The sequence below is a fragment of the Electrona antarctica genome, assembly GCF_951216825.1.
Source record: "Electrona antarctica genome assembly, chromosome: 1".
NCBI classification, from domain to species: Eukaryota; Metazoa; Chordata; class Actinopteri; order Myctophiformes; family Myctophidae; genus Electrona; species Electrona antarctica.
In genome coordinates, this window is record NC_136806.1 from 53,382,789 (window position 1) to 53,410,143 (window position 27,355).

A 27,355-nucleotide genomic window follows, 5' to 3' on the forward strand; every position below is an offset into this window, starting at 1 on the left:
AGGAGGCTGCAGCACGATGCATTACAAATAAACAAGTGCTTCCAAACTCCAAGACTGCACATAACCACCTGCACGGAATTTATTGACTGAAAGTAGCTCATAACATATGGTGGGTTTTTATGAAACAAATTAACGCTTTTCAGATTGAAAGAGGATATTTCAAGCTTGCCCCACATGTTGGTGAGTTTAATTTCGTTTTGCAAGCAGATCAATTGGATCAATTTGGCTGTTGCACCACTCAATAATAGTGTTGCAAATTGTGGCTATACCCGGGCCCTTACGGCCACGCGGCAAGCCGGGTCTTCACCCTAATATACAATAACTAAACACAAATCTCACTTGAATTGGATTCCAATACTTTACAATTTCATCAACTAAAAAACAACAAAAAATAAATCACACTTGTGTGACGTGATGGGCACTCTTAATATCATCATACATCATCAGATGCCAATCGCTTTTCTGTTTAGTTTTTATCCTCACATTCCGTGCTCAGCCAATCACATCATCGCTACACACACAAAACACCTTAGCAAAACACACAAAGGGTGTGGGGTACACACAAACACACACAGCTGGGCATAAGGGCTAGCGCCCCTCAAAAAATGGGGCCCCCCTCCAGAGAGAGAGAGAGACACACAGACAGACAGACAGACAGACGGACAGAAATTGAGAGAGAGAGAGAGCGAGAGCGCTGAGGAGGGAGGGAGGCGGGTAGAGCAAGCAAAGTTTCCTCCTTGGTTTTTGGTTTTTCCGGGTTAGTTTCCTGAGTGACTGTCGCTCTGCTTCTTCTGGCAGAAAGACAGACAGACAGACAGCAGTAAACACTCGGCATGGACGCTACGCCGTGGCAAAGAAGAAGAAAACCGTTAGTTTAGCTGCTAGGAGGAGGAGGAGGAGGAAGAGGAGGGAGGGAGGGAGGGATAAGGAGAGTTTGGCTGCTGTGCGTCCGTCCGTCACATATGCAACACAAACAAGCTACAAGAAGAATAAAGCAACTATATAAACTGCACTATACTTACTACGGAGGAAAAGTGAAATCCAGCGACATGTCGAGGGAAAACACGACCCGAAGTCTGGACAGCATAGACCTCACTGCTCTGAGAGTGAGTATTAGCTGTTTGTCCTAAAAACTTATAAAGACTGTTTGTTTATGCACCGGGGAGAGGAGAGAGGGAGACAGAGGGATAGCGAGAGAGAGAGTTATACAATGATATCTAAAGCGTCACTTTTGTAACTTTGAGAATGTGCAAAATGTAGCATATTTGGCTAGAATTTCTCTCAAGAGACAGAGAGAGAGAGGTTAGTTATAGGCTACAGTGAAATTATTAGTGTCAAGCTATACATTTGTGTGTGACTCTGAGAGTGTAGTGACTGTACACAACCAATCCTAGCCAATCCTAACCAAATGGACCCTTAAGTAACGGTCCATTCGGTTGCTGCTCTCTTAGAGAGAGAGAGAGAGTTGAGTAAACATGCAGTGCAGACAGACAAAGTTTGAAAAAAGTAGTCTTAAATTCAAGTTCAACAGATTGTTGATCATCCGATTCTCTCTCTCTCTCTCTCTCTCTCTCTCTCTGTGTGTGTGTGTGTGTGTGTGTGTGTGTGTGTTGTGAATGTGTGTTACTTGTGATGCGAGTTGCGACAGTGTTGTAGTCTAGACCACTGGTTCTCAAAGTAAGGCTCCTCCGGGGACCCCCAGGGGTCCTTGAGCGCGTTCCCCAGCAAAATGAGTTACTATCGGTGTCAAAATCATTTCAACCCCTGCTCTATTTGCAAATAGAAAATCTACAAGCTCACAAGCTGCATCGGTGTGACGCCTTATGAGCTTGTAGAACTGCTATTTTCAAAATTATCTTGGAAAAAGAATGGGATTATCATTTTTGTATTAACCACTTAAATCCATAGGGCAGTATTATGCGTGTCTTAAGTACCAGGTCTTATTACTTACCTTAAGACCTGGAGGCGTGGTCAATGCTGTTTGGCCACTCAGAATAGCCAAATGGCATTGATCACGCCTCCAGGTCTTAAGTTAAGTAATAAGACCTGGTACTTAAGACACGCATAATACTGCCCATTGCATCCATCCACATTCTGGGGGGAAGATTAGCCGATAATAGCAGATCTACAAGCTTGTGAGGCTAGTTTGGGTAAAGAGATTTGGTGTAGACATTGGTGCTTTTTAGAGAGGGTTTACGTGGGTATAACAACCTGTATTATATGGTGTCTGCCAGGTGGAAACCTCATGTCCAAAACGGTTACTTTTCAGGATTACAATTCTGAAAAAAACCAGCACACATAGCATATCTACAAGCTCTTCTTGTGGATCTGCTACTTTTGATACTTTTGTGTGACGCTGTAGTGTGATCAAGTTAATTTAATTTACAAAACAGACAGACACTCGTGCTGAAAAAGACTGGTAGTGGTGTTACACAACAAAACTCAGCTTCCCATCATGCACCTGTGCACAGTGTGAAGCTCAACAGCGCCACTGTCTCACCTGTTGGTACCAAGCCCCCAGTGAGGCTCTCCAACGTTGAAGCACTCGGCCCTACTGGTCAGAGGTGGGACTGCAGGCGGACCCGTGGAGTTATGACTAGGAAACCCCGTACAGCTGGGCTTTAACATTGAGCACTCGTTTACACTTTGGACACCAAATTTTGGTGCCCAAATCGAAAAAATGTGGAACGCCACTGAGCAACTACCACTGAAATGAATAGGAGGGCGGCGGGGCTGTCGCTCCGGTCTCTATTCTTTTATTACTCTATGGTTGGTACTCCAGACAGACAGACAGACGGTTTGTGGTTGGTATAACCCTAAATGTTGCACAAGATCACTGTTACTTCCGGAATGATGTCGTCGTGGACAGACAAGACCTTTGACATTGAATTTTGTTTGCAGGAGCTTCAGTATTTACTATTTAGATATTTGATATTCATTTTAGCGGCCCCGCCCCCTTCCTATAGAAACCCATTGTAACTTCAAACTCCATTTTAACCATGATAGATTCATCGAAAACACCTGACCTTTTTTATGGTGACTGATATTGTCCTTCTAATACGTGAGGGGTCCGTGTTTTTCATTTTCTGTTTTCATTTATTTTAAATATAATGTTTTATTCTTTAGTCTCCTCCGTCGCGCTACGTGGTCTGCCACATTTTGCAAAAATAATTATTAATAATTATTATAATTATTTATTTATTTCCCACGATTTTGCAAGCCATTTTTTCACCCAGTGTCAATTATATAATGTAATCCTGGGCGCTACACTTCCTCTGCCAACCTGGGGGGGTGGGGCAGCGGACTGACCTCATGCTTCCTTCTAGGTGCTGCCACACCATCGAAAGAGCTGCGCACGTTCTCGGCTGCGCGCAGCTTAAATTCTGAGTTTTTAGACAGCTGGTGGATGGAAAAGAAGCTCCACCTCCGCGGACTTTTTGCGCGACGGCCAGATTCCCGGAAACGCTCTCCTCCACGCAAAAAGTCCGCGGAGGTGGATCTTCTTTTCCATCCACCAGCTGTCTAAAAACTCGGAATTTAAGCTGCGCAGAGCTTAAGAAGTGCGCAGCTTAAGACCGTTTTGCGCTAAGGTGTGGAGACGGTGTATATGCATGAGGAGTCCAAGCTGCTTCTTTTCACCTGACAGGGGGGAATTTCCCAGGCCGGACGTAGCGCGTGGAAGGAACACGTTATTCCGACCAGTTCCTTTGCCCTCCTCAGGCGCCCCAGCTGACCAGGGGGAGGCAGTTTCCAAAAATAATCATAAAAAATAAATGAAAACGGTAAATAACGAATTAGAATGACGGTATCAGTCACCATACAAAAGGTCGGGTGTTTTCGATGAATCTATCATGGTTAAAATGGAGTTCAAAGTTATAATGGGTTTATATAGGAAGGGGGCGGGGCAGCTAAAATGTATATCAAATATCTAAATACAGCAACATAAAAACTTTCTGGTGTGTTCACGAAAGCCAGAATAGATGACAATTGTATCGTGTCGTGTTGTATTGTATTGGACGGCTGTGGCTCAGGAGGTAGAGGAGTTCGTCCAATGATCCCTGGGTCGGCGGTTTGAATCCCGGCTCCTCCTGCCCACATGTCGAAGTGTCCTTGGGCAAGACACTGAACCCTACATTGCCTCCAATGAGTTGGTCGGTGTGAGCTTGCCACGGGGCCACCATTGGTGTGTGAATGTAGGAAGTGAGGACCCGGTCATCGACTGTGAAGCGCCTCCCAATGTATGAATGAATGAACGAACAATGAATGAATGTAAAGCGCTTTGAGCACTTGTAAAAGTGCTATAAAATGCAATCCATTATTATTGTTGGTGTATTGTATATGAATAGTTTTGTTTTTGACCAAGGAAGCTTGTCTCCTTTGTTTTTAGGACCCAGCAGGCATCTTTGAGCTGGTGGAGGTGGTGGGCAACGGCACCTATGGGCAAGTCTACAAGGTTGGTAGTTCAACTCCCACAAAACAAAATGTATTTTAGATTTTTATTCTCTCTGATCTTTGTCACTGACTTCTGCCCCACCCCTTCTCTCTCTCTCTCTCTTGTGTACGCACGCACGCACACACGCACGCACGCACGCACACACGCACAGTGCGGCAGCATCTTTTAGGCCTCCCTGGGTGGAGCACACTTCCCTATCACAGTTATCTTGTGTGTGTATGTGGTTTGCGGTTTGTAAGGGGTGTGTGTGTGTGCGTGTGCGTGCACACACATCCTGGTCACACTCTGCAGTGCACTGTGCCCTGGGTGCAAACCGCTTTCACACACTCCTGCTGTGAGTGTTTGACTACACTTGTGAGGACCATGACAGTATAAAGTGAGTAGGGGGCGGCATGGCATGCGTGGACGAAGAGACCAACCACATCTGCTGTGGTTCTCACCTTGAAATGGGGCCTATTTTAAGAGTTGGGCGTTCAGAGTGAGGGCCAGGGAGGGAGCGCGCATGCGTGCGTGTGTATACTGTACTTGCATTACTCACAATGTGTCGCAAACTTGTAGATCCGCTTTAAAAAAAAGAAGGGAAATATGGCATTCGTTAAATTTTACTCCTAAAACGTCCTCACAAGTACAGTGCGTGCGCGACGTACGTGTGCATGCGTGCACTTGTGTGTATTTTCATGCACACATGTGTGTGTGATTCGCTGAAGATGGGTGTGTTCCCTCTAGCGATGTTTGATTTACTGGAAAGAGGAAATGTTGCAAAACTCAAGGGACAGTAGAGGCAGTGTAGTGTGTAGGTCTGCAGAGTCAGACTGCTGCTATACGGACACACATGCATGCAGCAAGGCTGGGCAATGAGCCCTTTATATTCAACATGTTATCAAAACCCATATTTACAACCAATGACTTACTTGACTTATGTGCCCTTTGCTCCATAGATAGGGGGGCATGTAGGCCACAAAAAAGTCTTATGGTCTGAGAGGCTAAATCTCATCAAATGGTGGTCCATATGGCTCAAATGCCAAATAAATAATTGTCCTTCATAATTATGAAAAGGTTTGAAAACCACAGGCTCTGTTTTTTTAAGGTCCCAGAGATTATACGCTCATTGTACATGAGATGAATTGCAAACAGAGCGTCAACATGTTTCCCAGGTTCAACCACACACAGGGCTGTAGCTTAATGTTGAGTCCACTCTGACATTTATGACACCTCTTCTCCAGCTGTTCCTGCATGGGGTGAACTCGTTTTCCTTCTCCCCCGGGGGTCCCGTTTCAGGGCTTGTTCGGGCGATGTGTGTGTGTGTGCGTGTGCGCGTGCATCTGCACGTGTGCGTGCGTGACCGGTGACCGCTCAACTCCACTTTCTCTCTCCAATTTGTACATCGAATAGGATCTCGGTCGGCTTGTTGTTTATTTTTTGCACAATGTCCACATTGCTTATTTTGTCTCTCCACCAGATGTGTAATGTCGTCTCTGTCGTGTGGGGAACCTCATTATGTCCAACTGTTACTTTTCAGGATTTACAAACTTTTCAAAAGCATCGAAAGTAGCAGATCGACAAGGTCAAAACGAGCTTGCGGATCTCCTACTTTTGCTGCTTTTGTGTGATCAAGTAGGGCAGGGGTTCTCAACGTTTTTGGGCTGGGGACCCCCAGAAATGCTTTAACCATGTCTCGCGAAGTAGCGTGCAGGGGTTCTCAAACATTTTCACGTCGAGGACCCTCAAAGTAATATGTATTTGTCCACATTGTACTTTTTACTCCACTACTTGAAAACTTTAGTTAATAGCTACTTTGTAGATTTTGAACAAAATTTACATTATCTACTGTGATTGTAGCTATTTTGTACAGTGTACATTTGAAAACTTTTGAAATGTGACATACTGCATAATGGATACATTTGGTACTGTATTGCAAGACCACTTTGGCAGAGGTTTGGGTTGTGTAGTTACCTTGGTAGAGGTTTGGGTTGTGTAGTTACCTTGGTAGAGGTTTGGGTTGTAGTTACCTTGGTAGAGGTTTGGGTTGTGTAGTTACCTTGGTAGAGGTTTGGGTTGTGTAGTTACCTTGGTAGAGGGTTGTGTAGTTACCTTGGTAGAGGTTTGGGTTGTAGTTACCTTGGTAGAGGTTTGGGTTGTAGTTACCTTGGTAGAGGGTTGTGTAGTTACCTTGGTAGAGGGTTGTGTAGTAACCTTGGTAGAGGTTTGGGTTGTAGTTACCTTGGTAGAGGGTTGTGTAGTTACCTTGGTAGAGGTTTGGGTTGTAGTAACCTTGGTAGAGGTTTGGGTTGTAGTTACCTTGGTAGAGGGTTGTGTAGTTACCTTGGTAGAGGTTTGGGTTGTGTAGTTACCTTGGTAGAGGGTTGGGTTGTGTAGTAACCTTGGTAGAGGTTTGGGTTGTGTAGTTACCTTGGTAGAGGGTTGTGTAGTTACCTTGGTAGAGGTTTGGGTTGTGTAGTTACCTTGGTAGAGGGTTGTGTAGTTACCTTGGCAGAGGTTTGGGTTGTGTAGTTACCTTGGTAGAGGTTTGGGTTGTGTAGTTACCTTGGTAGAGGGTTGTGTAGTTACCTTGGCAGAGGTTTGGGTTGTGTAGTTACCTTGGTAGAGGTTTGGGTTGTGTAGTTACCTTGGTAGAGGTTTGGGTTGTAGTTACCTTGGTAGAGGTTTGGGTTGTGTAGTTACTTTGGTAGAGGGTTGTGTAGTTACCTTGGTAGAGGGTTGTGTAGTTACCTTGGTAGAGGTTTGGGTTGTGTAGTTACCTTGGTAGAGGTTTGTGTAGTTACCTTGGTAGAGGGTTGTGTAGTTACCTTGGCAGAGGTTTGGGTTGTGTAGTTACCTTGGTAGAGGTTTGGGTTGTGTAGTTACCTTGGTAGAGGTTTGGGTTGTGTAGTTACCTTGGTAGAGGTTTGGGTTGTGTAGTTACCTTGGTAGATGTTTGGGTTGTGTAGTTACTTTGGTAGAGGTTTGGGTTGTGAAGTTACCTTGGTAGAGGGTTGTGTAGTTACCTTGGTAGAGGTTTGGGTTGTGAAGTTACCTTGGTAGAGGGTTGTGTAGTTACCTTGGTAGAGGTTTGGGTTGTGTAGTTACTTTGGTAGAGGTTTGGGTTGTGTAGTTACCTTGGTAGAGGGTTGTGTAGTTACCTTGGTAGAGGGTTGTGTAGTTACCTTGGTAGAGGTTTGGGTTGTGTAGTTACTTTGGTAGATGTTTGGGTTGTGTAGTTACCTTGGTAGAGGTTTGGGTTGTGTAGTTACCTTGGTAGAGGTTTGGGTTGTGTTGTTACCTTGGTAGAGGGTTGTGTAGTTACCTTGGTAGAGGTTTGGGTTGTGTAGTTACCTTGGTAGAGGTTTGGGTTGTGTAGTTACCCTAACCTTAACCTCAGTAAACTTAACTTGCCCGGGGGCGTGGTTATAAGCAGGAATTAGTATGTAGCGGCTCAGTGCTGGCCCCTGAAGACCAAAAGGTGGGGCGGGATTTCCCCTTTTTAGGCTAGTGGTTAAGATTTGGTTTGGTAAATGGTGCATTTATATAGCGCCTTTATCCAAGGCACTTTACATAGCATCAAGCATTACATTCACACACACACTGGCACACCGATGGCGGCGGAAACCATGCAAGGCACCAACCAGCACATAAGGAGCAATTAGGGGTTCAGTGTCTTGCTCAAGGACACTTCGACACTAACTCTGGGGGAGCCCAAAGGGATCGAACTGGGCATCCTTGCGGTTATCATCCGGCCACTCTACCCCTGAGCCACCGCCGCCCTTTATTGTCCCTTCCTCACGCGGGAGACCCGGGTTCGAATCCCAGCCGCTGGCAGAGTTCCTCAAGGGTGTGTGTGTGTGTGTGTGTGTGTGTGTGTGTGTGTGTGTGTGTGCGCGCGTGTGTGCGTGTGTGCGCGCGTGCGTGTGTGTGCGTCTAAGACAAGAACTGGGTCTGTGAAACAATACACACACAGCTCTCCTTAAGAAAACACTTTTGTTTGGGACTTTTCTCATTGTACTACTGATAGAGCTAGTGTGTGTGTTCGCGTGCATGTGCAATTGTGCATGGGTGCGCGTGTCCGTGCGTGTTACCTCGCAGATGACTGCGATGTAATGCGGGGTCACACTCACTTTACATCATGTAGTGAGCATTTAGAATTTAGTACACTCACATCCAACCACAGCCGCTGACAATGAACCAGTGATTCTCAACCCTGTGACTATTGTAACATCTGATCATCTGTAACGTTACCTGTGGTCTGTGATCAGGCACGTGCAGAGAGTGTTAGAGGGGCAGGGGCTGGGGCACTTTTGGACAAAAAATTGCTGATCTACAAGCTCACAACGCGACGCGCTGCGACACGTTGAGAGCTTGTAGATAGGTTACCTACAAATTGATTAAATCAATGAATTACCAGCTGCATTATTATCTGTGGGTCTGCTGCTGACGTTATGCCACATTTTAGCTGCGCTCCGCTGTTATGCTCAAATTAGTGACCCTAAAGAATTCTGAGGCAACATGGCTGGAGACGAGGCAGCCAATCAGAACTGCTCGACTAACCATGCCGTGCAGACGATGGGATGTTATGGGTTGTTGCCAGTGGTGGCAACTGTCGTGACAGAAATAAGCTAAGCAGCCTCCAAAAACCAAACCAGGCAAGCAACTGTGAATGAATCCACGTTAGGCTGGAAATATGCAGACTTGGCAACACTCAGCAGAAAGACTAGCTGTGTCCGTCTACCGGTCGCAAGTTTCCCAGGTAAACACTAACCTGCCGCTTCTACGAAGCAGCTGGTAGAAATGCGACCCAAAGCTAGCATGTGCAGACTTCGCCCTGACAAAAAAACACCCTGAGATAATATTTTGCATGCAAAAGCGTGCGTGCGTGTGTGTGTGTGTGTGTGCATGCGCGCGTGCACATGCGTGCGTGCCTGCGCGTGCGTGACTGCGTTTATACAGTACTAAGATCGGCTTTAACCCATTTTGACCTGAGGTCGATTCTACAAATGTCTTCTAAGTCCTAACAGATTTCTGAGGGCATTTTCTGAGGCGATCTCGTGTGCAGACTTGGTGTTGCTTTTTCAAGTGGGGGGTGAACAGAGAGCAGTGTTATATAGTGTATTCATAAGCACCACACAGTCTTTTATAACCACATGAACCCTCAGTCTATTCGTAGTAAAACCAGTTGCAACTGTACTTGGTGCGCTGTTTTTTTTTCAAGTTACTACAGGGGCCCCCCCCAATGTTTGTGTAATTTAGGAACTAAATAAATAAATTACATTAACCACTTGAACCCAACGGGAACATTAGCTGAAAATGGCACATCTGCAAGCTTATAGATCTGTGAAAGGAAAGTGAGCAGACCAAGTACAGAGTCAAGTTTAGTAAGAATTGATGGTTTATGTGGATCAATTCTAATATCTGAAATTACACAATAACAAAACCATGTATTGACAGCTGTCAAACACGTCTGTATGACATCTATGAATGTTTTCTTTTCTCCAAATGATTCCACCCAAGCGATTGTGTACTAATTGTGACACGCCTATACTGTTTTGGTGCAAATTTGGATTTATGCAGATAAATGAAACTACTAAACCAGAATATGTCATCCGTGTCAGGTGGAAACCTTGTATTTCCATATTTCAACTTTGTTTAGGTAAATGAATGCCCTACTTCATTATACAAAAGTAGTGAAAATGTAATATATCACAATTAGGCAGCATGTGTCGATTCACTCAACTCATGATACGATCAAATCACGGTACTAGGTTCACACGATATGATTTTTCACAATTTTTCTTATTTTTCTTATTTATCTTGCACAAATCTCCTCTCTCCTCTCCTCTCCTCTCCTCTCCTCCTCTCCTCTCCTCTCCTCTCCTCTTCTTCATAATACTTTGTTTTCCTTATCCTGTTTTTAACACAGTAGCAAATGACTGGAACTCATTTTTTTTATCAACTCTCTTACTGAGATCCTGTATTTTCTGTTTTTTGCGCAATTTTGTGCAACATGATACATTTCTTTTACATTTTTTTTATTAAATCGATTAGCAGTTTGAATCGATTTACGATAAAACTTTACATGCCTAATCACAATTGTATTTTTATAATTGAAAAGGAAACTGTGACATACATGGTTCATACATGAGACAATGCAGCCATAATGTTATATTTAACATTGAAATAGCGATAGGACAGTTGTCTGTCATGCTGAGATAGACTAGGAGGAGAGATGGGATGGGAGAAGGAGGTAGAGAGAGGTAGACAGGACAGCTCAGAGAGAGAGAGAGAGAGAGGCCTGTATTAGACAATCACCCTATTCTCTCCTCTCCCTTCCCTTCCCTCCTCTCCTCTCTTTCCCTCTCCTCTTTTCATGAGTCAACTGTTAAACGAACATGCACACACACACACACACACACACACACACACACACACACACACACACACACACACACACACACACACACACACACACACACACACACACACACTCCCATTTAATGGTGTTAAAGGAGGTATTGTGAGCAGGAACAGTCACATGGGGATGGCGTGGGTGCTAGAGAAGGCCTGTGGCCCCCGGGTACGAACCCACACACCCCCCCCCCTGACAGCCCGGTGCAGTGGTTGACACTAATGGTTGCCCGACAGCCCGTGGCAAGTAAATAAAAAGTGGAGTTTGCTTTCAGGTATAGCCCGACGGGAAAACTGTGCATTCCATCTTCTTGAAGAACAATGCTAGCTTTTCATTCTGCTTTTTTTAATTTTTTAATATTTTATTAACTTGTTTATTGCTAAGATCATTTACAGGCAATTTGTTTCATATTATAAGACATGTTCATTTTCTCTCGGTTCAAATAAGTGACATTACACTAACGAGGACAAGAAAAGAAAGAAAGAAAAAAAAATACATAGGAAAGTAATAACATTATTTGCCTTGAGAGTGCCTTGGGGGTGAACTTGAACTTTTCACTGTGATATAACTCATTCTGTTTTGAATAATTTTTTTTTAAAAGATATATATATATATATAGACATGCGGCAAAGGCCGCGACTCAAACCCGCGACACGCCGTCAGGCTGGATTACCGGCCTAGGTGCTTGGACCGCTCAAGCGCACGCGGCCCAGGCCTTGAATAGCATTTTGCGCCACATGCATAGAAGATTTGTGTCTTTTCAAAAATATACGCAAAATATGTAGTTTTTCTGTCTCTTTTGAAAATATGTGTTGTGAGCTTGTCGATGGGCTATTCACACTCAAATTATGTAACTTGCTTTACATTTGAATTAATTGATTGATTAGTGAATGGGTTGATTGGTCCGTTTCATTTTGTCCCATTGAGACTGTCTTAATGCAAGATCAGCAACATGCAACTGTTACTCATCATGCAGTCATCTGTCTCACATGCACACGCGCACGCACAGTCTCACACACACGCACACGCACGCACGTGCAGTGCACCTCATGACCTAACAGCGTTTTTTGCCGGGAAGGGAAGTGCCTCTTTCTAAACTGGGAAACGCCCTGTGTGTGTGTGTGTGTGTGTGTGTGTGTGTGTGTGTGTGTGTGTGTGTGTGTGTGTGTGTGTGTGTGTGTGTGTGTGTGTGTGTGTGTGTGTGTGTGTGTGTGTGTGTGTGTGTGTGTGTGTGTGTGTGTGTGTGTGTGTGTGTGTGTGTGTGTGTGTGTGTGTGTGTCACCACTGGAACTCGGACAAGTGATGCAAGGAATCCTCTTTGTCCCAGAAACCCTTAGTTTTCAGGCTTTCATTGTTATTTGTTTTAAAATAACAAACTAAGTAAAAATGGCACGAGAAGAAGTGTCGGCAGCCCCTTCTCCACTTTGGTCACAGTCGGGTGGAAGCCTTGTATGTCCAAAATGGTTCCCTTTTTAATTATTTTAAAAACATTTTAAAACAATGAAAAGAGCCGATCTTCAACTTAACTCATTCCGCTCTTTATAGTCTATATTAACATGTTACATTGACTGCCGGTGTTTACAGTTACCTTTGAGGCGTCAAAGCGTCGTACTTGTACCTCCTTATGATGAAAATCCGGCTGAAAATGGTTCCACGCTTTATTGAGCCGACACAAAAGCCAATCCCGCGATCCGACTCACAGACAAAGATCAAAGCGTTGTCCATGCCCTCTCGTTTCACTTTGCATTGGAGTCAGTTTCCCAGAAGCCCTTGCAAGCCAGTTCTAGGCAGATTTCCGGTTACGTCATCATAACGCGTCAGCAACGTCACGACAAAGCCGGATTTTTATAATAATATTCAAAACAACAGCAAATTAAAAGACAATGGTCCTCATTCACAAAGGAGAAATACGCCAGAGTGTATCGGAAGCGTAACGGAAGCGTAAACAGATGCGGGAAATTCCGTCCGATCACGCAACGTTGTTTTGCCGTGCAATTCAAAGAGCGGTGTGTACCACAGGTACGCAGGTGTATGTTGTGAGGTACGCAGGTGAATGCGAGCGGGTGCCAAATGATCGGAAAATCAGCGGATAACTTCATTTGCATTGATCCACGCCCCATTTCACACCATAAAAGGCGTCAAGCATGACTCAGCAGACAGCAGTCAAAAAAACAAAAAATAACTATAGGCCTTACAGCTCAAACGAAATAGAGGTCCTCCTGACGGAATGCAACAAAATAATGATATTTTCTAGTATAGTGGCTTCACAAATTAAAATAAAAATGATTGCTGGAAAGAAATTAGGCTATACTGCCGCGGTCAGTCAGTGCTGTGCAGATATATCATGAATATAGCCCTCTATTAATTTCCTAATTCCACAGGACCACAAACAAGTTTTTGCACCATTGTATAAAGTATACCACTATAGGCCTACCATACAAACTGACACTCAATCCATCAAAGGACAGGAAATTAAAAGAAAATGATCTGACCATGTCAAGCGCCGGAGCGACGACCACCACCTGCAGTCTCTTTTTTTACATCCATATACCATTACATTTGTGCGTGATTCATTATATTGTTTATTGCCTACCATTAAACTATATAAATCATTTTCCCAAGCTTACAAAACGGTGAACGCTGCTCCGCACCGCTACAGCAATGGCAAGCTGACTTACGGTATAAAATGCAGCTTGGCCATTTATTTATTTAAGTTCGGGACCAAGGCAGCAAGCTAGCCTATACTTGGCAATTATATTATAAAGCCTTTTCTTTTCTATTGAACAATTGCTCACTCACACCTTTGCATAGGTAAAACATATATCCGATATTTTTATCAGAGCTGCATTGATTCATGCGTGGAATAGATTAATATCATCTCACTGTCATCTGTCTGAATGCCATGTGGAGAATGGATTTGTTCTGATCATGGACACGTAGACATAGGCCTATAGCTATTTAAATTTTCAACCATTTACGGCGGGTAGCCTCCTCTTTGTCAGATCTAAGTGCAGGTTCATTTCATGATGTCGTCATATTAAAATGATTCACGGGACATTTGGCACCAAACTTGATTGATCTCATGATGAGATCAATGTAGTAGCCTACAGCCTAGCTATAAGTTCCCCATATTATAATTAATTAAGGTGCACTGGCTTCAAACTATGACTGGCCGAATTGCACGCGCTGATGCAATAATGTGGACTTCTATATTTTTATAGGGCTAATTAGCCCTCGTGACTGCTGTCTGTCTGTCAGACCGGCATGTCTGTGAACCATAGAAATAATCTGTTCTGTCCGGGCCAGGCTCGCCGTTATATTCATTTTCCAATGTGAATTTCACCCAGATTGGACTGTCCACACACACACACACACACACCGACAGTGTGACTCAAAGGAGCTCCATAACAAAACAATTTCAATAGGCCTACTGCAGGCATTACTATACTAAACAACGTTGGATTCGTACAGTGCAGAATGCAGATAAGTGTATGTTCTTATAATAATTGTGAGTTTGTTTTTTAACATGCAGCGCGAGTCCGCGAGAGCCGATCTACAAGCTCACAACGCGTTGCACTGCGAGTAGAAAGCTGTCAAGTGAGCAGCGCAATCGCGCATGCTAGAAATATCCTAATAAATAAATAAAAAGGTGTCGGGCTTGCAGGGGCAGTTTCTGTATGGGACTCTAGGCTAACCTGCCTCTAGAATGCTTGCATTTAGGTATACAAGTGATACTTGGCTTTTATATAAGCTATCATTTTTTTTATGTGCTGACCAATGTTGACACATGCCTACATATTTTATCTGAGGTTTGGGGACTTTTAATTGAGTCAGCATGAAGACTAAAGCCTTCTGAATAAATATACGCAAGCAGTACACGACCATGAGAGCTGGCGCAGCTTATAGCGGAGTTTCCGACCAAACAACGTCACCGTCAAGTTCACGTTCAACTTCATGAATTCCCACGTAATGTGGGAATCCACGTAAATGCCTGTCCGCTCACGCTCCGCTCACGCTACGTAACGTTATGAGCGTAAACGCCGTTGTGAATGAGGCCCAATGGAATACATGTATATGGCCGGTTATGCAGTCGATGTGTTAAAATTCCTTGTGAGCTCTGCTATTTTCACTACTTTTGTGCGAGACCTGTATACAGGGCGATGAAGTAAGACATCATCAAATCAAATCATCTGAAAAGAAATTTAAACCAAACAGGAGGTCATAGTAGACCCCAGGTCCATAGGGGACCATGATTAGTGTTCATGACCATAACATTGGCGGCGGTGGCTCAGGGGTAGAGTGGCCGGATGCGGTAACCGCAAGGTTGACAGTTCGAACCCGGGCTCCCCCAGAGTTAGTGTCGAAATGGCCTTGAGCAAGACTCTGAACCCCTAATTGCTACCGATGTGCTGGTTGGTGCCTTGCATGGTTTCCGCCGCCATCGGTGTGTGTGTGAATGGGTGAATGTAATGCACAATCTATATGTAAAAGCACCTTGGATAAAGGTGCTATATAAATGCACCATTTACCATCAAACAGGTCTCCTCCTATACCTGGGAGTGCAGATCGATGAGGACCTGAGCTGGTAGTGGCACACGCATGTTACAACACTGTGTTCAGAGATACATCAGTTCACTTTCATCACTTTCTTCCAAGACTAGGGTGTGTAGGATGGGTGACAAATTCCAAATGTACTTTGTCAATGAATGATTAGCTTTCTCTCTCCATTCTGTCATAAACTATAGTCAAACCAAACCAAAACAGGGTGGCGGTGGCTCAGGGGGTAGAGTGGCTGGATGGTAACTGCAAGGTTGCCAGTTCGAACCTGGGCTCCCCCAGAGTTGGTGTCGAAGTGTCCTTGGCTCTTGCACTATATATTTCTAAAACTATGAAACATTTAAAAGATTTCTTTTCAGGCAAACATGTCCACCGTAAGATGAACCTAAATAGGTTTGAATGGGGTTTCTAGGTGTATGTAGGTATGTAGGACTAGTAGCATGGCAAAGTTTGTGCTATTGCCATTGAGAATGCATTGGGCGTTTAAGTTAAATACGGGGGGGACATATTTTGACAGCAGAAACTGCCTCCCTATTCCAAAGCCCCCCCAGGTACATTATATATTTAAACTATTTTCAGCAATGGTACACTTGTTTTTTCAGTGGGTAGATCTTGTTGAGCTGGTCATTTTGAAAGTAGATCTCACGTCATAAATGTGTGGGCACCCCTGACTTAGGCTTTTCGGAGTCAGTGTAAATATTATGTTGACCGTTTACAGAGCTAGTATAGAATCTATCTTGAGGTATGGTATGCCCAGCTGGTTTAAATACAAATTTCAAATCGCTTGGCTATAGCAAATATGGCTGGGAAGATCATGGCGATCATGTCCCCCCCCCCCCCCGGTCACTCCCCAGGCCATTTTTGAACAAGCAAGTAATAAGACAAGCTCGGAATATCGTATCCGACCCTTTGCATGTATTGACCCGAGAGTACGGTTCCATCCGGCAGGAGATATAGAACTCCACTGTGTGTGTATAATAGATTTATTCATTTGTTCCTCTGTCAATCATTATGCTTAATCAGAGATTAACTAGATGCACTTTATTGAACTAGTTGCACTTTATCAATGGAATGTGTGCAATATCTCTGTTTTGTATATTGGTGTGTTTCATGGTGTTTTTCTTTATCTTTATCTTCTTTATCTATTTTATATCTTATTTTATTTCCAAGACAAATTTCTCCTAAGGGAGACAAATAAAGACAACCTTGAAGTGCATTATTATGCATTTATAAATGCAATTAAGTAATGCTTAAAAAAAAATATATATTTCATTTTTGGATAAAAGCCACAGGTACAGGCATACAAAGAAAATGCACATAAAACATAATTCAAATTCTTTGCCAACTACAATCAGTGGCTTGCCCCTTGCCTCATTTTTAAAAATCCTACCCCCAAACCCCAGCACCAATCGAACAAATTGTAAATAATAAATTAAAAAAATAGTAATAGTAATGCTTTCTTTTACTGTGTAAAACCTTGACGTTTTCCCAGAACCTTTGTGAATATTTCCTCTTTTCCTGAAATCTTTCCAATGCACAACAAACTTGCTATGTTTCAGAGTTGTGTCGTTGAAACATAATGCAATCTGGGCTACTTCCTAAAAACAAAACAAAATCTCGGTGTGGCTTTTTGACGTCATGCACAAGTGAACACGCACACACACACACACACACACACACACACACACACACACACACACACACACACACACACACACACACACACACACACACACACACACATCCTGCTCAAAGCAGCAATCAGCTGCATGCAACACAACACCACGAGTGTGCGTCACTCTCTCTCTCTCGCTCACTCTCCCCTAAAAAAAAGGACATGTACTCAATTACAGCATTTGAGGAAAAAATGTAGATACTTTTACTTTACTTTGTACTTGTTCTCCACTATAGTCTCAGAACTATTGTATGTTTTACTCCACAATAATTATTGGAAAATATGACATAAGATGACAATAATGACAACACCCGTGTCAACCAATTAAGCTCTATTTTTGTCTATTCGAAAATAGACGACCTGCGTGAGCTTGTAGCTGGGCGGTTTTCCAAATATTTTGACACATTTGGAAAACCTTTTTTCTGTACTTGGTGCTTGTGGTAAGAGTGAAAATCTGAAAGCAGCATTTTGCTTGTTATTTTGAGTATTACTACATTGTGGTATTGCTACTTTTTCTTAAGTAAAAACATCTGCGTACTTCTTCCACCACAGGTTTCAGCCATCTCTCTCTCTGATCCAGATGTTATTCACTGTCATTTAGAGTCACTCTGAGGTATCAAACATGTCTGCTTCTATTACGGCAAACAGCCTTTTTTAAGACTGTCATGAAATGGAAGTGGTGGCGGCTTTAAGCTGATCAGAGACCCCCCCCCCCCCCCCCCCCCCACACACACACACACACAGCTCTAAACCTTTGGAGACGTCAGCCCCCCCAGCTTCCTTCCCTTCTCCCTTTCACCTCTACCATCCTCTTCCTTCACCCTCTCTCTGTTTCCTCCCCCCCCCCCCTCTCTCTCTCTCTCTCTCTCTCTCACACACACACAAACATGTCGTCGGGCAGAAACCTCACAACTCCATATTTCAACTTTTGACGTTTTGTCATAAATCTCATAAATTAACACATCAGTTACGCAAGAGTGTCGCACCAAAGTAGTGAAAATATCGAAAACAACGATACACAAAAGAACGTTTTTGGGACATACAGGAGTTTTCCACCCGACAGAGAACGTAAACTCCTCGACAACACAGATGATGAGGTGTCATTAATCTCACTCTCGCTGTCATGATCTGTCTCTCCACAGACCATGTCAGCCCTGGCCACTCCCACATTCCATTCCTTCACACTGCAGTCCCCTTCACTCACCTGTCTCCAACTCCCTCGTCATCCCACCTGTGAACACTTCTACAATCAGCCTGCCCCCTATATCACTGGACTCATTGCAAACCACATTTGTCAGTTCATAGTTTTGTTGTAGCAGATGCATGTTCCTGGTTTTCCTGTTGTTCCTGGTTTTGACTTTTGGACATTTATGATTTGATTCCTGATTCCTGCATTCTACTCAAAGTGTGAGTTTTGTTCTGGTTTCCTGTGTTCTACTCTATTGTGAGATTTATGCCTGGATTCCTATTTTCCTCATTAAATACTCTAAAATCAACACTGTTTCCTGTGACTCTGCATATTGGGTTCAAATCACTCTGCACCATAACAGTATGAACTGACCATAAAGATGAACCCAGCAGAGTTACGAGTGTTGACAAAGAGGGTGTTGCTCTTTGAAAGTGTGGTGAATCGTCTTGTGGCCTCTCCTCCTAACCTGCGTGCTGAACTTCTAAAGGAGATTTCAGTCCAGCAGCAGTGGTTTACAGAGAGGCCATGGACAAGCCATTGTGTCCCCCATTTTGATGTGGTTTGTGGGTGGCTTAAGAACTTTGACACCAGCTCACTACCACATGCTTCCCAGCCAGCTCCTAATTTTGTTAGGGTTGGAGTGATGAGCCTGCGTCCCGCTAGCCTGGATGCTAACCAGCAGGGCACCCAGTCTATGGATTATTTTTCCCATTTTCGAGGCAATGAAGTTCATTCAGAACAACTTCATGCCACTAATCCGTTTTATGGCACCCGTCTGGCTCGGGGAGGTCCCCGTTGTGTCAACAGGCGGGGGGGTGTCTCCCTGGGTCTCCCAGCCACCAAGCCCACCCGGCCAGCCTGTCCTGACAGTGTGGGGAACCGGGGGCCTGCTAGGAAAAGGCATGGCCGCCTACACCGCCAGGAACCTCCACCCAGCCTGCCCAGCTCTCCACCGTCCTGTTCAGGCCGCCCACCTGAGACTCTGTGCCCAGCCCTGGTCTCCCTCCTCCGGACCCCCTCCACCCACCCTGCTCGTTCCTCATTGAAGCGGTGGGACGTCTGGAATCCGTCCCTTGAGAGGGGGGTACCCCACGAGCCCTTGCCAGCTGTCTCCATTGGTGACCTGCCTGCGCCCTCTGCACCCTCACCGGCTGAATCTCCTGCTGACCTGCCAGAGCCCTTGCCAGCCATCTCCCTAGATGTCCTGCCTGCGCCCTCTGCACTCTCAACAGCCATATCAGCCGATGACCTGCCAGAGCCCTTGTCGGTTGTCTCCAGTGGTGACCGGTGTCGGCCTGAGGTTATGGAGGCTCTGCTCCTGGGCTATCTGGTCAGCTGCTTCCTACAGCTGCCAGGTGTGTTGGGCAATGGCTCTCCATCTCCAGAGTCTGCAGCACCCTCCTCATCCCCTGGGTGTGCAGTGTTCTCTGGGGTCCCAGCATCCTCCTCGTATCCGGGGTGTGCAGAGTCCTCTGGGGTTCCGTCTCCAGAGTCCGCAGCATCCTCCTCGTCTCCGGGGTGTGAAGAGTCCTCTGGGGTTCCGTCTCCAGAGTCTGCAGCATCCTCCTCCTGTCCTGAGTGCAGTTCCGCCTGCAGCTCCGCCTGCAGCCCCGCCTGCAGCTCCACCTCCTCCGCCTGCAGCTCCGCCTGCAGTTCCGCCTGCAGTTCCGCCTGCAGCTCCGCCTCCTCCGCCTGCAGCTCCGCCTCCTCCGCCTGCAGTTTCGCCTGCAGCTCCGCCTCCTCCGCCTGCAGTTTCGCCTGCAGCTCCGCCTCCTCCGCCTGCAGTTTCGCCTGCAGCTCCGCCTCCTCTGCCTGCAGTTCCGCCTGCAGCTCCGCCTCCTCTGCCTGCAGTTCCGCCTGCAGCTCCGCCTCCTCCGCCTGCAGTTCCGCCTGCAGCTCCGCCTCCTCCGCCTGCAGTCCCGCCTGCAGCTCCACCTGCAGTCCCGTCTGCAGCTCCACCTGCAGTCCAGCCTGCAGCTCCACCTGCAGTTCCGCCTGCAGCCCTGCCTCCAGTGTCTGCAGTTCCACCTGCAGCCCTGCCTCCATCGTCTGCAGTTCCGCCTCCAGTGTCGGCAGCTCCGCCTGCATCCCCGCCTCCTGCGCTGGCAGCCCCGCCTCCTGTGTCTGCAGGCCCGCCTGCAGCTCCATCTCCTCTTCCTGCAGCTCTGCCTGCAGCTCTGCCTGCAGCACCTCCGGCGTCGCCTCCGTCTGCAGCATCCCCGGCGTCGCCTCCGTCTGCAGCATCCCTGGCGTCGCCTCCGTCGGCAGCTTACCCGGCTCCGCTTCCAAGGTCCTCCGCCTCGTCTCGGCCTCCTGGCCGCCCTCCTGACGGCGCCTCCTCCGCCTCGTCTCGACCTCCGGGCCTCCCTCCTGACGGCGCCTCCTCCGCCTCGTCTCGACCTCCGGGCCGCCCTCCGGATGATGTCACTGCCTCATCCCAGCATCCTGGCCGACCCCCAGATGGCGCTCGTTCTGCCACCTCCCATCCTCCTGGACGTCCCCCTGAAGTCACCAGCCCTGCCTCTGGCCGTCATCCTGGCCGCCCCCCTGAAGATCCCCTTTGCTCTGGTCCTGCGCCTCAGTTTCCCTCCTCCAGGCCCCCTCCACCCGCCCTGCTCGTCCCTTGGCAATGTTGTGGGACGTCTGGTATCCGTCCCTTGAGGGGGGGGGTACTGTCATGATCTGTCTCTCCACAGACCATGTCAGCCCTGGCCACTCCCACATTCCATTCCTTCACACTGCAGTCCCCTTCACTCACCTGTCTCCAACTCCCTCGTCATCCCACCTGTGAACACTTCTACAATCAGCCTGCCCCCTATATCACTGGACTCATTGCAAACCACATTTGTCAGTTCATAGTTTTGTTGTAGCAGATGCATGTTCCTGGTTTTCCTGTTGTTCCTGGTTTTGACTTTTGGACATTTATGATTTGATTCCTGATTCCTGCATTCTACTCAAAGTGTGAGTTTTGTTCTGGTTTCCTGTGTTCTACTCTATTGTGAGATTTATGCCTGGATTCCTATTTTCCTCATTAAATACTCTAAAATCAACACTGTTTCCTGTGACTCTGCATATTGGGTTCAAATCACTCTGCACCATAACACTCGCTCTCCTACCGATTGATTTACACCATGAATAACTCGGCACGCAACACTGACTGGCGACAAAGAACACATCTGCTGTGTGTGTGTGTGCGTGCGTGCGTGCGTGCGTGCGTGCGCGCTTATGAGGGCCTATCATTGTGAATGTCCCCACAAGTACAATATAGTAGAAAACTGGGTTCCAAACTGTGGGTCGGGGACCAATTTGTGGCATTGTGAGCTTGTAGATCGGCTATTTGTGGTGAATGTTCCCCCCCAGAATATAGGGATGCTTTGGTTTAGGTTGTTAAACGGCATGAAGTATAGTTATTTTCTTCTCATAATGGAAACACATACTTATTCCCCACAGTTTTCCTCGTGACATGTATCTTAGAGCCCTGAATCGGGGGCGGGATCTTGCGGTATATTATCCGCACGACCCAACGCAAAATGTTGCTGGTCGGGAACAGGCGGTCAAAGTAAAACCTGCGAGCCCCGCGAAATCCCACATCCTCCCGCAATTATATACACTAGCTAGATATGAATACAGTATGTCTTCTTGCAGAGGAGAACGTGATTAGTGATACGGTAACAATAGTGTGCTGCCTATGGCAAGCACACTATTGTTACCGTACTGAGCTATACTTTGGCCCACAGTTATTGCCGCACACACTCGAGCCATTATGTCTAATCGACCGGCTTCATCGGGAACCGTGCGCTTGCATTTTGCTAAGAGATCCGTTGTATAGTTTAATTGATATTAAAATAACGGCATAGGCCTTTTCTGAGGAAAACGATATGGTTTTGCCTGATCATGCTGTTCCCTGCACCCTTTTTAGTCAAATGTCTTATCTCAAGAGTGTGACTTATGCCATTGTATTATATTATATTAGTTATCATGAGGGCTCACGGCGTGAAAAGGTTGATAATCACTGCTCTAGTCTAGACCAGGGGTTCTCAACCCGTGGGTCGCGACCCCTCGGGGTCGCCAAATTATTTTAGGGGGTCCCCAAATTATAAAAAAAAAAAATAGCAGACCTACAAGCTCGTAGCGCGCCACTCGGTGGCGCGCTATGAGCTTGTAGATCTGCTATTTTTCAATAGCTAAATTATAACATGTTTAAAACACCAAAAGGGGTTCCCTCCCAAAATGGGTTAAGGTTATTGTAGCAGTCAATTTATATTGGGGGTCGGGAGGGGGCGGGGCGGGGGTCCCGAGACATTGCCAAAGCATTTCCGGGGGTCCCCGGCCAAAAACATTGAGAACCCCTGGTCTAGACCACATCATGGTTTTACCCACATTTTGTAATCTAAAAAAGAAAAAAAAAAGTTGCAAACACATTTGTTCTCTTTGAGAACATTTAACTTCTGAGAACAACTAAAAAAACGAATTAATATAAATTAACAGACACATCCCTAAATAAAGCCAAAAGTTCAAACTTCCATTTGACCATGTCATTGGAAACACGTCTATGGTTCTGCAGGTTTCTGTATGTGTGAGAGGGCTGCTATACAATTTATATCAAATATCTAAATGTTGAATCAAGAAGCGTAAAAACTGTCTGGGTGCACCACAAAAGCCAGATGTAAGAAAAAGAAGGAAAAAAAGACAATTCAAACGTTGCGTTGAACTCGCCACAGTTTGAGCGAGTGAATTCATGGATAGGGATAAATTAAGACCAAATATGAACCACGTGTGTATTCATGTGCGACACACATGCAGGCAGAGCAGTACAAGAAAACAACCGTCAGATGACACAATGCACAGCGAACTTATGGGTGTTATTACACGTTTAGACATGTTGTGAGCTTGTAGATCGGCTATGTTCGGAGAGTGAATCCTGCACACAACCAAGCATGAAATGTCTTGACTTTTAGTTCTACTGGATCTCTTCTCCACTATAGTTCTCTCCCTAACATTTTAATGAGTTTCTAGTCTAGTGTAGTCTAGTTTTTATTTGTAGTCATCATACAGTAGCTCCGGTTTTATTTGGTTTTTGTCAGTGAATAAATGTAGTCGACGATAATTTTTCATCAACAAAATCAACAAACAAGTCTATCAAGATGTCTATGAAATCTATGAAAACATGTAATATGGAACGCAATGTTATACAATATGTAGAGGGGTCCCTGCTTCATCTCTCTCAGCTAAGGGGTCCTAGGCCTGGAACACTGAAAATCGTGTGTGTGTGTGTGTGTGTGTGTGTGTGTGTGTGTGTGTGTGTGTGTGTGTGTGTGTGTGTGTGTGTGTGTGTGTGTGTGTGTGTGTGTGTGTGTGTGTGTGTGTGCGTGTGCGCGCAAATCTCTCTAAAGCGCACACACACACACTGTGGAGATTTACTTAAAACCAAACCATGTGATTGTGATATCAACTGCAAAAAAAATATGGACTCCTATTCGTACACTTCTTACTCATGAGAGAGAGAGAGAGAGAGGCATACAAAGAAGTCAGGTGGAAAGAAGGGAAATTGAGTTAAAAACTAGAGTTGTTACTCTAGTATAAAGGCTACACTGCAAGATTTACTGCGTGTGTGTGTGCATGCATACATATATGATGTTTTGTGTTCCTAAATCTCGGTGTGTCCCTTCAGGGTCGTCATGTGAAGACGGGCCAGCTGGCAGCTATCAAAGTCATGGAAGTCACAGAGGTAACAATGCATCTCTCTCTCTCTCTCTCTCTCTCTCTTTCGGCACATGGTGCATTCATGCAGTATAGCGCCTTTAGCTTTATAATGTGCATTACATACAGACATTATGTTCACACACAAATAGCTGTAGCATCACAATCATTTTATCCACTTTATCCATGTATACGCTGGCCATTCAAAAATAGCAGATATAAAAGCTTGAATAATCTTTAATGCTTTTGAACTTCTCCTCGGGGTCCTTGACACAGGGTCCATGGTCAAACAGTGAAACACATATCAATTATATTTTCGATGAATTGCCTATGAGGGACCACAATGGAATCAAGCCCCCACATAGGCTTTCGTGGGTTTGAAATCCTCTTAGCAGACATGGTATTGAACTGTACTTTCCTGTGCTTTTTGTCTGCAAACTGTTAATGAAGTAATTCATCAATCAATCATTCCTTGACCCCATGCCTGGACCCATGCCTAGACGTTCTGAGTCTGTGACAGGCAATGTGGCACGCGTCACACGCCAGTATTCAGCTTTAGAGCCAGACACCATTAAACCGTGTTTTCACGGCTTCGAATGGACCACTTTGTCCCTTTCGTTTACGTCCGTCCGTCTGCCTGCCTGTCCCGTTCTATTTGAATCTCCTGCATCTCCGTTAACTCATTTACTCTGCCTCTGTCGGTCTCTCCATCTCCATCTCCCTCTCCCTCTCTCTCTCTCCCACTGACGAAAACTAAATAAAACTTAAAATAAAAACTAATCTATGATGGCTAAGGCAAAATATATTGATAATGTTGTTAGTGAGGGACTTGTGGAGAAGAGATCCAGTAGAACAAAAAGACAAACATTTACAAGCCGATCTACAAGTGCACAACGCGGCACAGCGCAAGCTTCTAGATCGGCTATTTTCGGCAGGCAACTAAGCTTAAAATCTGGCATTTCGTTGGCATCACGGCCCGCTAAAGATACATTTCAGTCGACTAGACTAAATACTACAACATTTCAGGTGACTAATTCCCTTTTTTTTCATTTTTTTTCTCCAAAAGACAAACTTAATTTGCTGTAAAAATCAACACTGTTTATGGCCTTCATACAGCAGAATTAGTCTCAGGTCTTAATGGGTTAATGTTGTGCAGTGCCTGCCTGCCTGGCACCACTTTCTCTTCACTTCCGTGCAGACACTCACGGCCACCATCCAAAGCCTCAGAGATCTGCTGGAAACACAGACACCCCTTTCTTTACCCAAATATTAAATTAACGTGAAACGTTCTCCTCTCTTTCTACCGCCAACCATGAGCTCCCAACAATTTTACTTTAGTTTTTTATCTGGAAGGTGAACTCTATTAGATTTAGGCGGGCTAGTTTCTTGACTATTGGAAGTTATCTCTATATTTTAACCTTGGTTTTTTTTGGGGGTTGTTGTAAATTAACGTCCTGCTTGATCATACCACAGAGTCTCTCAAAAGTAGCTGATCCGCCATCTTGAAGCGGCAGCGGAATGTGATGCGTTTTGAGCTTGTAGATCTGCTATATTGGCAGTTGTTTTTATTTGAATCCTGAAAAGTAAGAGTTCTGAACATTTGAGGTCTCCACCTGACAGAGACGATATAAAACCTGTCGTATCAATCTCAATTTAACCAGGTACTCATAGTCTCATACACACGCAGGCGCACACGCACACGCGCACACTACACACAATGTGCATGCACATGTTCAAACACACATGCTTTGTGTTTCAAATGGAGGTGAAAGTTCACTATCTGGCCTGTCACTTCTACCCTCCTGTCCAGTGAAGATTTAAGGAGGTCAATGGCCTCTGCTTTCCTTTTGTCTGGTCTCTCCTCTCCTCTCCTCTCCTCTCCTCTCCTCTCCTCTCCTCTCCTCTTCCTTCCCCTCTGCCTTGATTTACAGGCAGAGTCAACACAGCTGGGGGGAGCCGTGTGCGTGCGTGCGTGCGTGCGTGCGTGCATGCGTGCGTGCGTGCGTGCGTGCGTGCGTGCGTGCGTGCGTGCGTGCGTGCGTGCGTGCGTGCGTGCGTGCGTGCGTCCTTGCACAGTGTCCTGTGTTGTATTGTCCGTGTCCTGAGGTCATATGAAGGGGGCCAGGGCGTCGTGGCCGTGAATGCTCATCATGGTGTTGGGTGGCATCCATGTCTGAATGGGGTCCATTATGGACCCCTCTGGATTGTTAGGTTCCTACTAGGACTGGGACTCCATTACAAATAATCTAACTACGGTAATTAGAGGCTTTGTAATGAATTAATCAATCAAAATGAATCACATAATCACATATCAATGGTTGACCTGAGAACATATATATAGCTGCTGTCAGGAGGAAACCTCATAACTCATTTTTCAGGAAATTAAGAAAACCTTATATTTTTAAAACAAAGCAATACAGCCTCATCAAAGTTGGTGTTGTGACTTTTATATATTGTCAATTACTTCCATGAGAGGGGGAGAGGTGGTGGAGTTAGTTGCTTTAGCAGACACTTTGAGGGTCCAATGGAGTTAAGAGGTTTTGTCCAAAGCACTTTTTAATACTTTCCATTGGTTCAATACACAGATGTAAAGAGTGTTCAATAGCACTGATTTATGCCAAAAATGGAGTTACAAGGTTTTTTTTAAATCAAAATTTCCCTCCGCTGAGCCAAGCTGTGGGGTTTGTTGTCTGTTGGTTGGTTCATCGGTATCGGTGCGCCTGAAATTCTTCTAGTGAGAAAGATTCCGTGGTGCAAAAATAATTGAGTAACAATATTATCGCAATGATGAAAATGTACTCGAAACTTAAAATGCCACTTTTGTTAATGACTTGAACACCCAGCATCCCTAATCTGGGGGGGAACATTCGACAAAAAATATGCGATCTACAAGCTCACAACGCAATCTGTTACTGTACTGAAAAGAAAGTATACCAAATGCACTTCTCTTTACACTGTAAAGAGAAGCACATGTATAGTATAGCATAGTATAAAGTATAGTGTAAAGTATAGAGGGTTTAACCCATTTAGATCTGAGGACGATTCTTAAAAAATGGCTTCTAAATCCTAAAGGTTTTCTGAAAAACCTCATGTTTCTATATCAGTGGTGCTCAATATTTCATGTCAAGAACCCCAAAAATTATATGTATTTGGCCGCCGACCCCCATCTGAAAATATGTTGTTCCAGGGCCGCCCCCAGAAGCAAAGATTTGAGTTAAAAACGTTCACTCTGAAAGAATATATATTCAAAGATGTGCGCCACATTTTCACGATTTTTCAAAAATAGCAGACCTACAAGCTCGTAGCGCGGCACCGAGTGCCGCGCTACGAGCTTGTAGATCTGCTATTTTTCAATAGCTAAAAGTATAACATAATGCTTAAAAC

The 27,355-nt window shown here is 45.2% G+C and overlaps 1 protein-coding gene across 3 annotated transcripts in view; it reads left to right on the plus strand.

Moving 5' to 3' along the window:
* The first annotated feature begins 939 nt into the window (after positions 1-939).
* LOC306930309 (mitogen-activated protein kinase kinase kinase kinase 4-like) overlaps positions 940-27,355 on the plus strand; it is a 102,690-nt gene continuing 76,274 nt past the window's right edge. For all 3 annotated transcript variants that reach the window (XM_079511194.1, XM_079511196.1, XM_079511195.1), the window contains exons 1-3: positions 940-1,106; positions 4,388-4,453; positions 23,943-23,999. In XM_079511194.1, the coding sequence (XP_079367320.1) occupies positions 963-1,106; positions 4,388-4,453; positions 23,943-23,999 (267 nt within the window). In that variant the 5' untranslated portion in view covers positions 940-962. The remainder of the gene's footprint in view (positions 1,107-4,387; positions 4,454-23,942; positions 24,000-27,355) is intronic.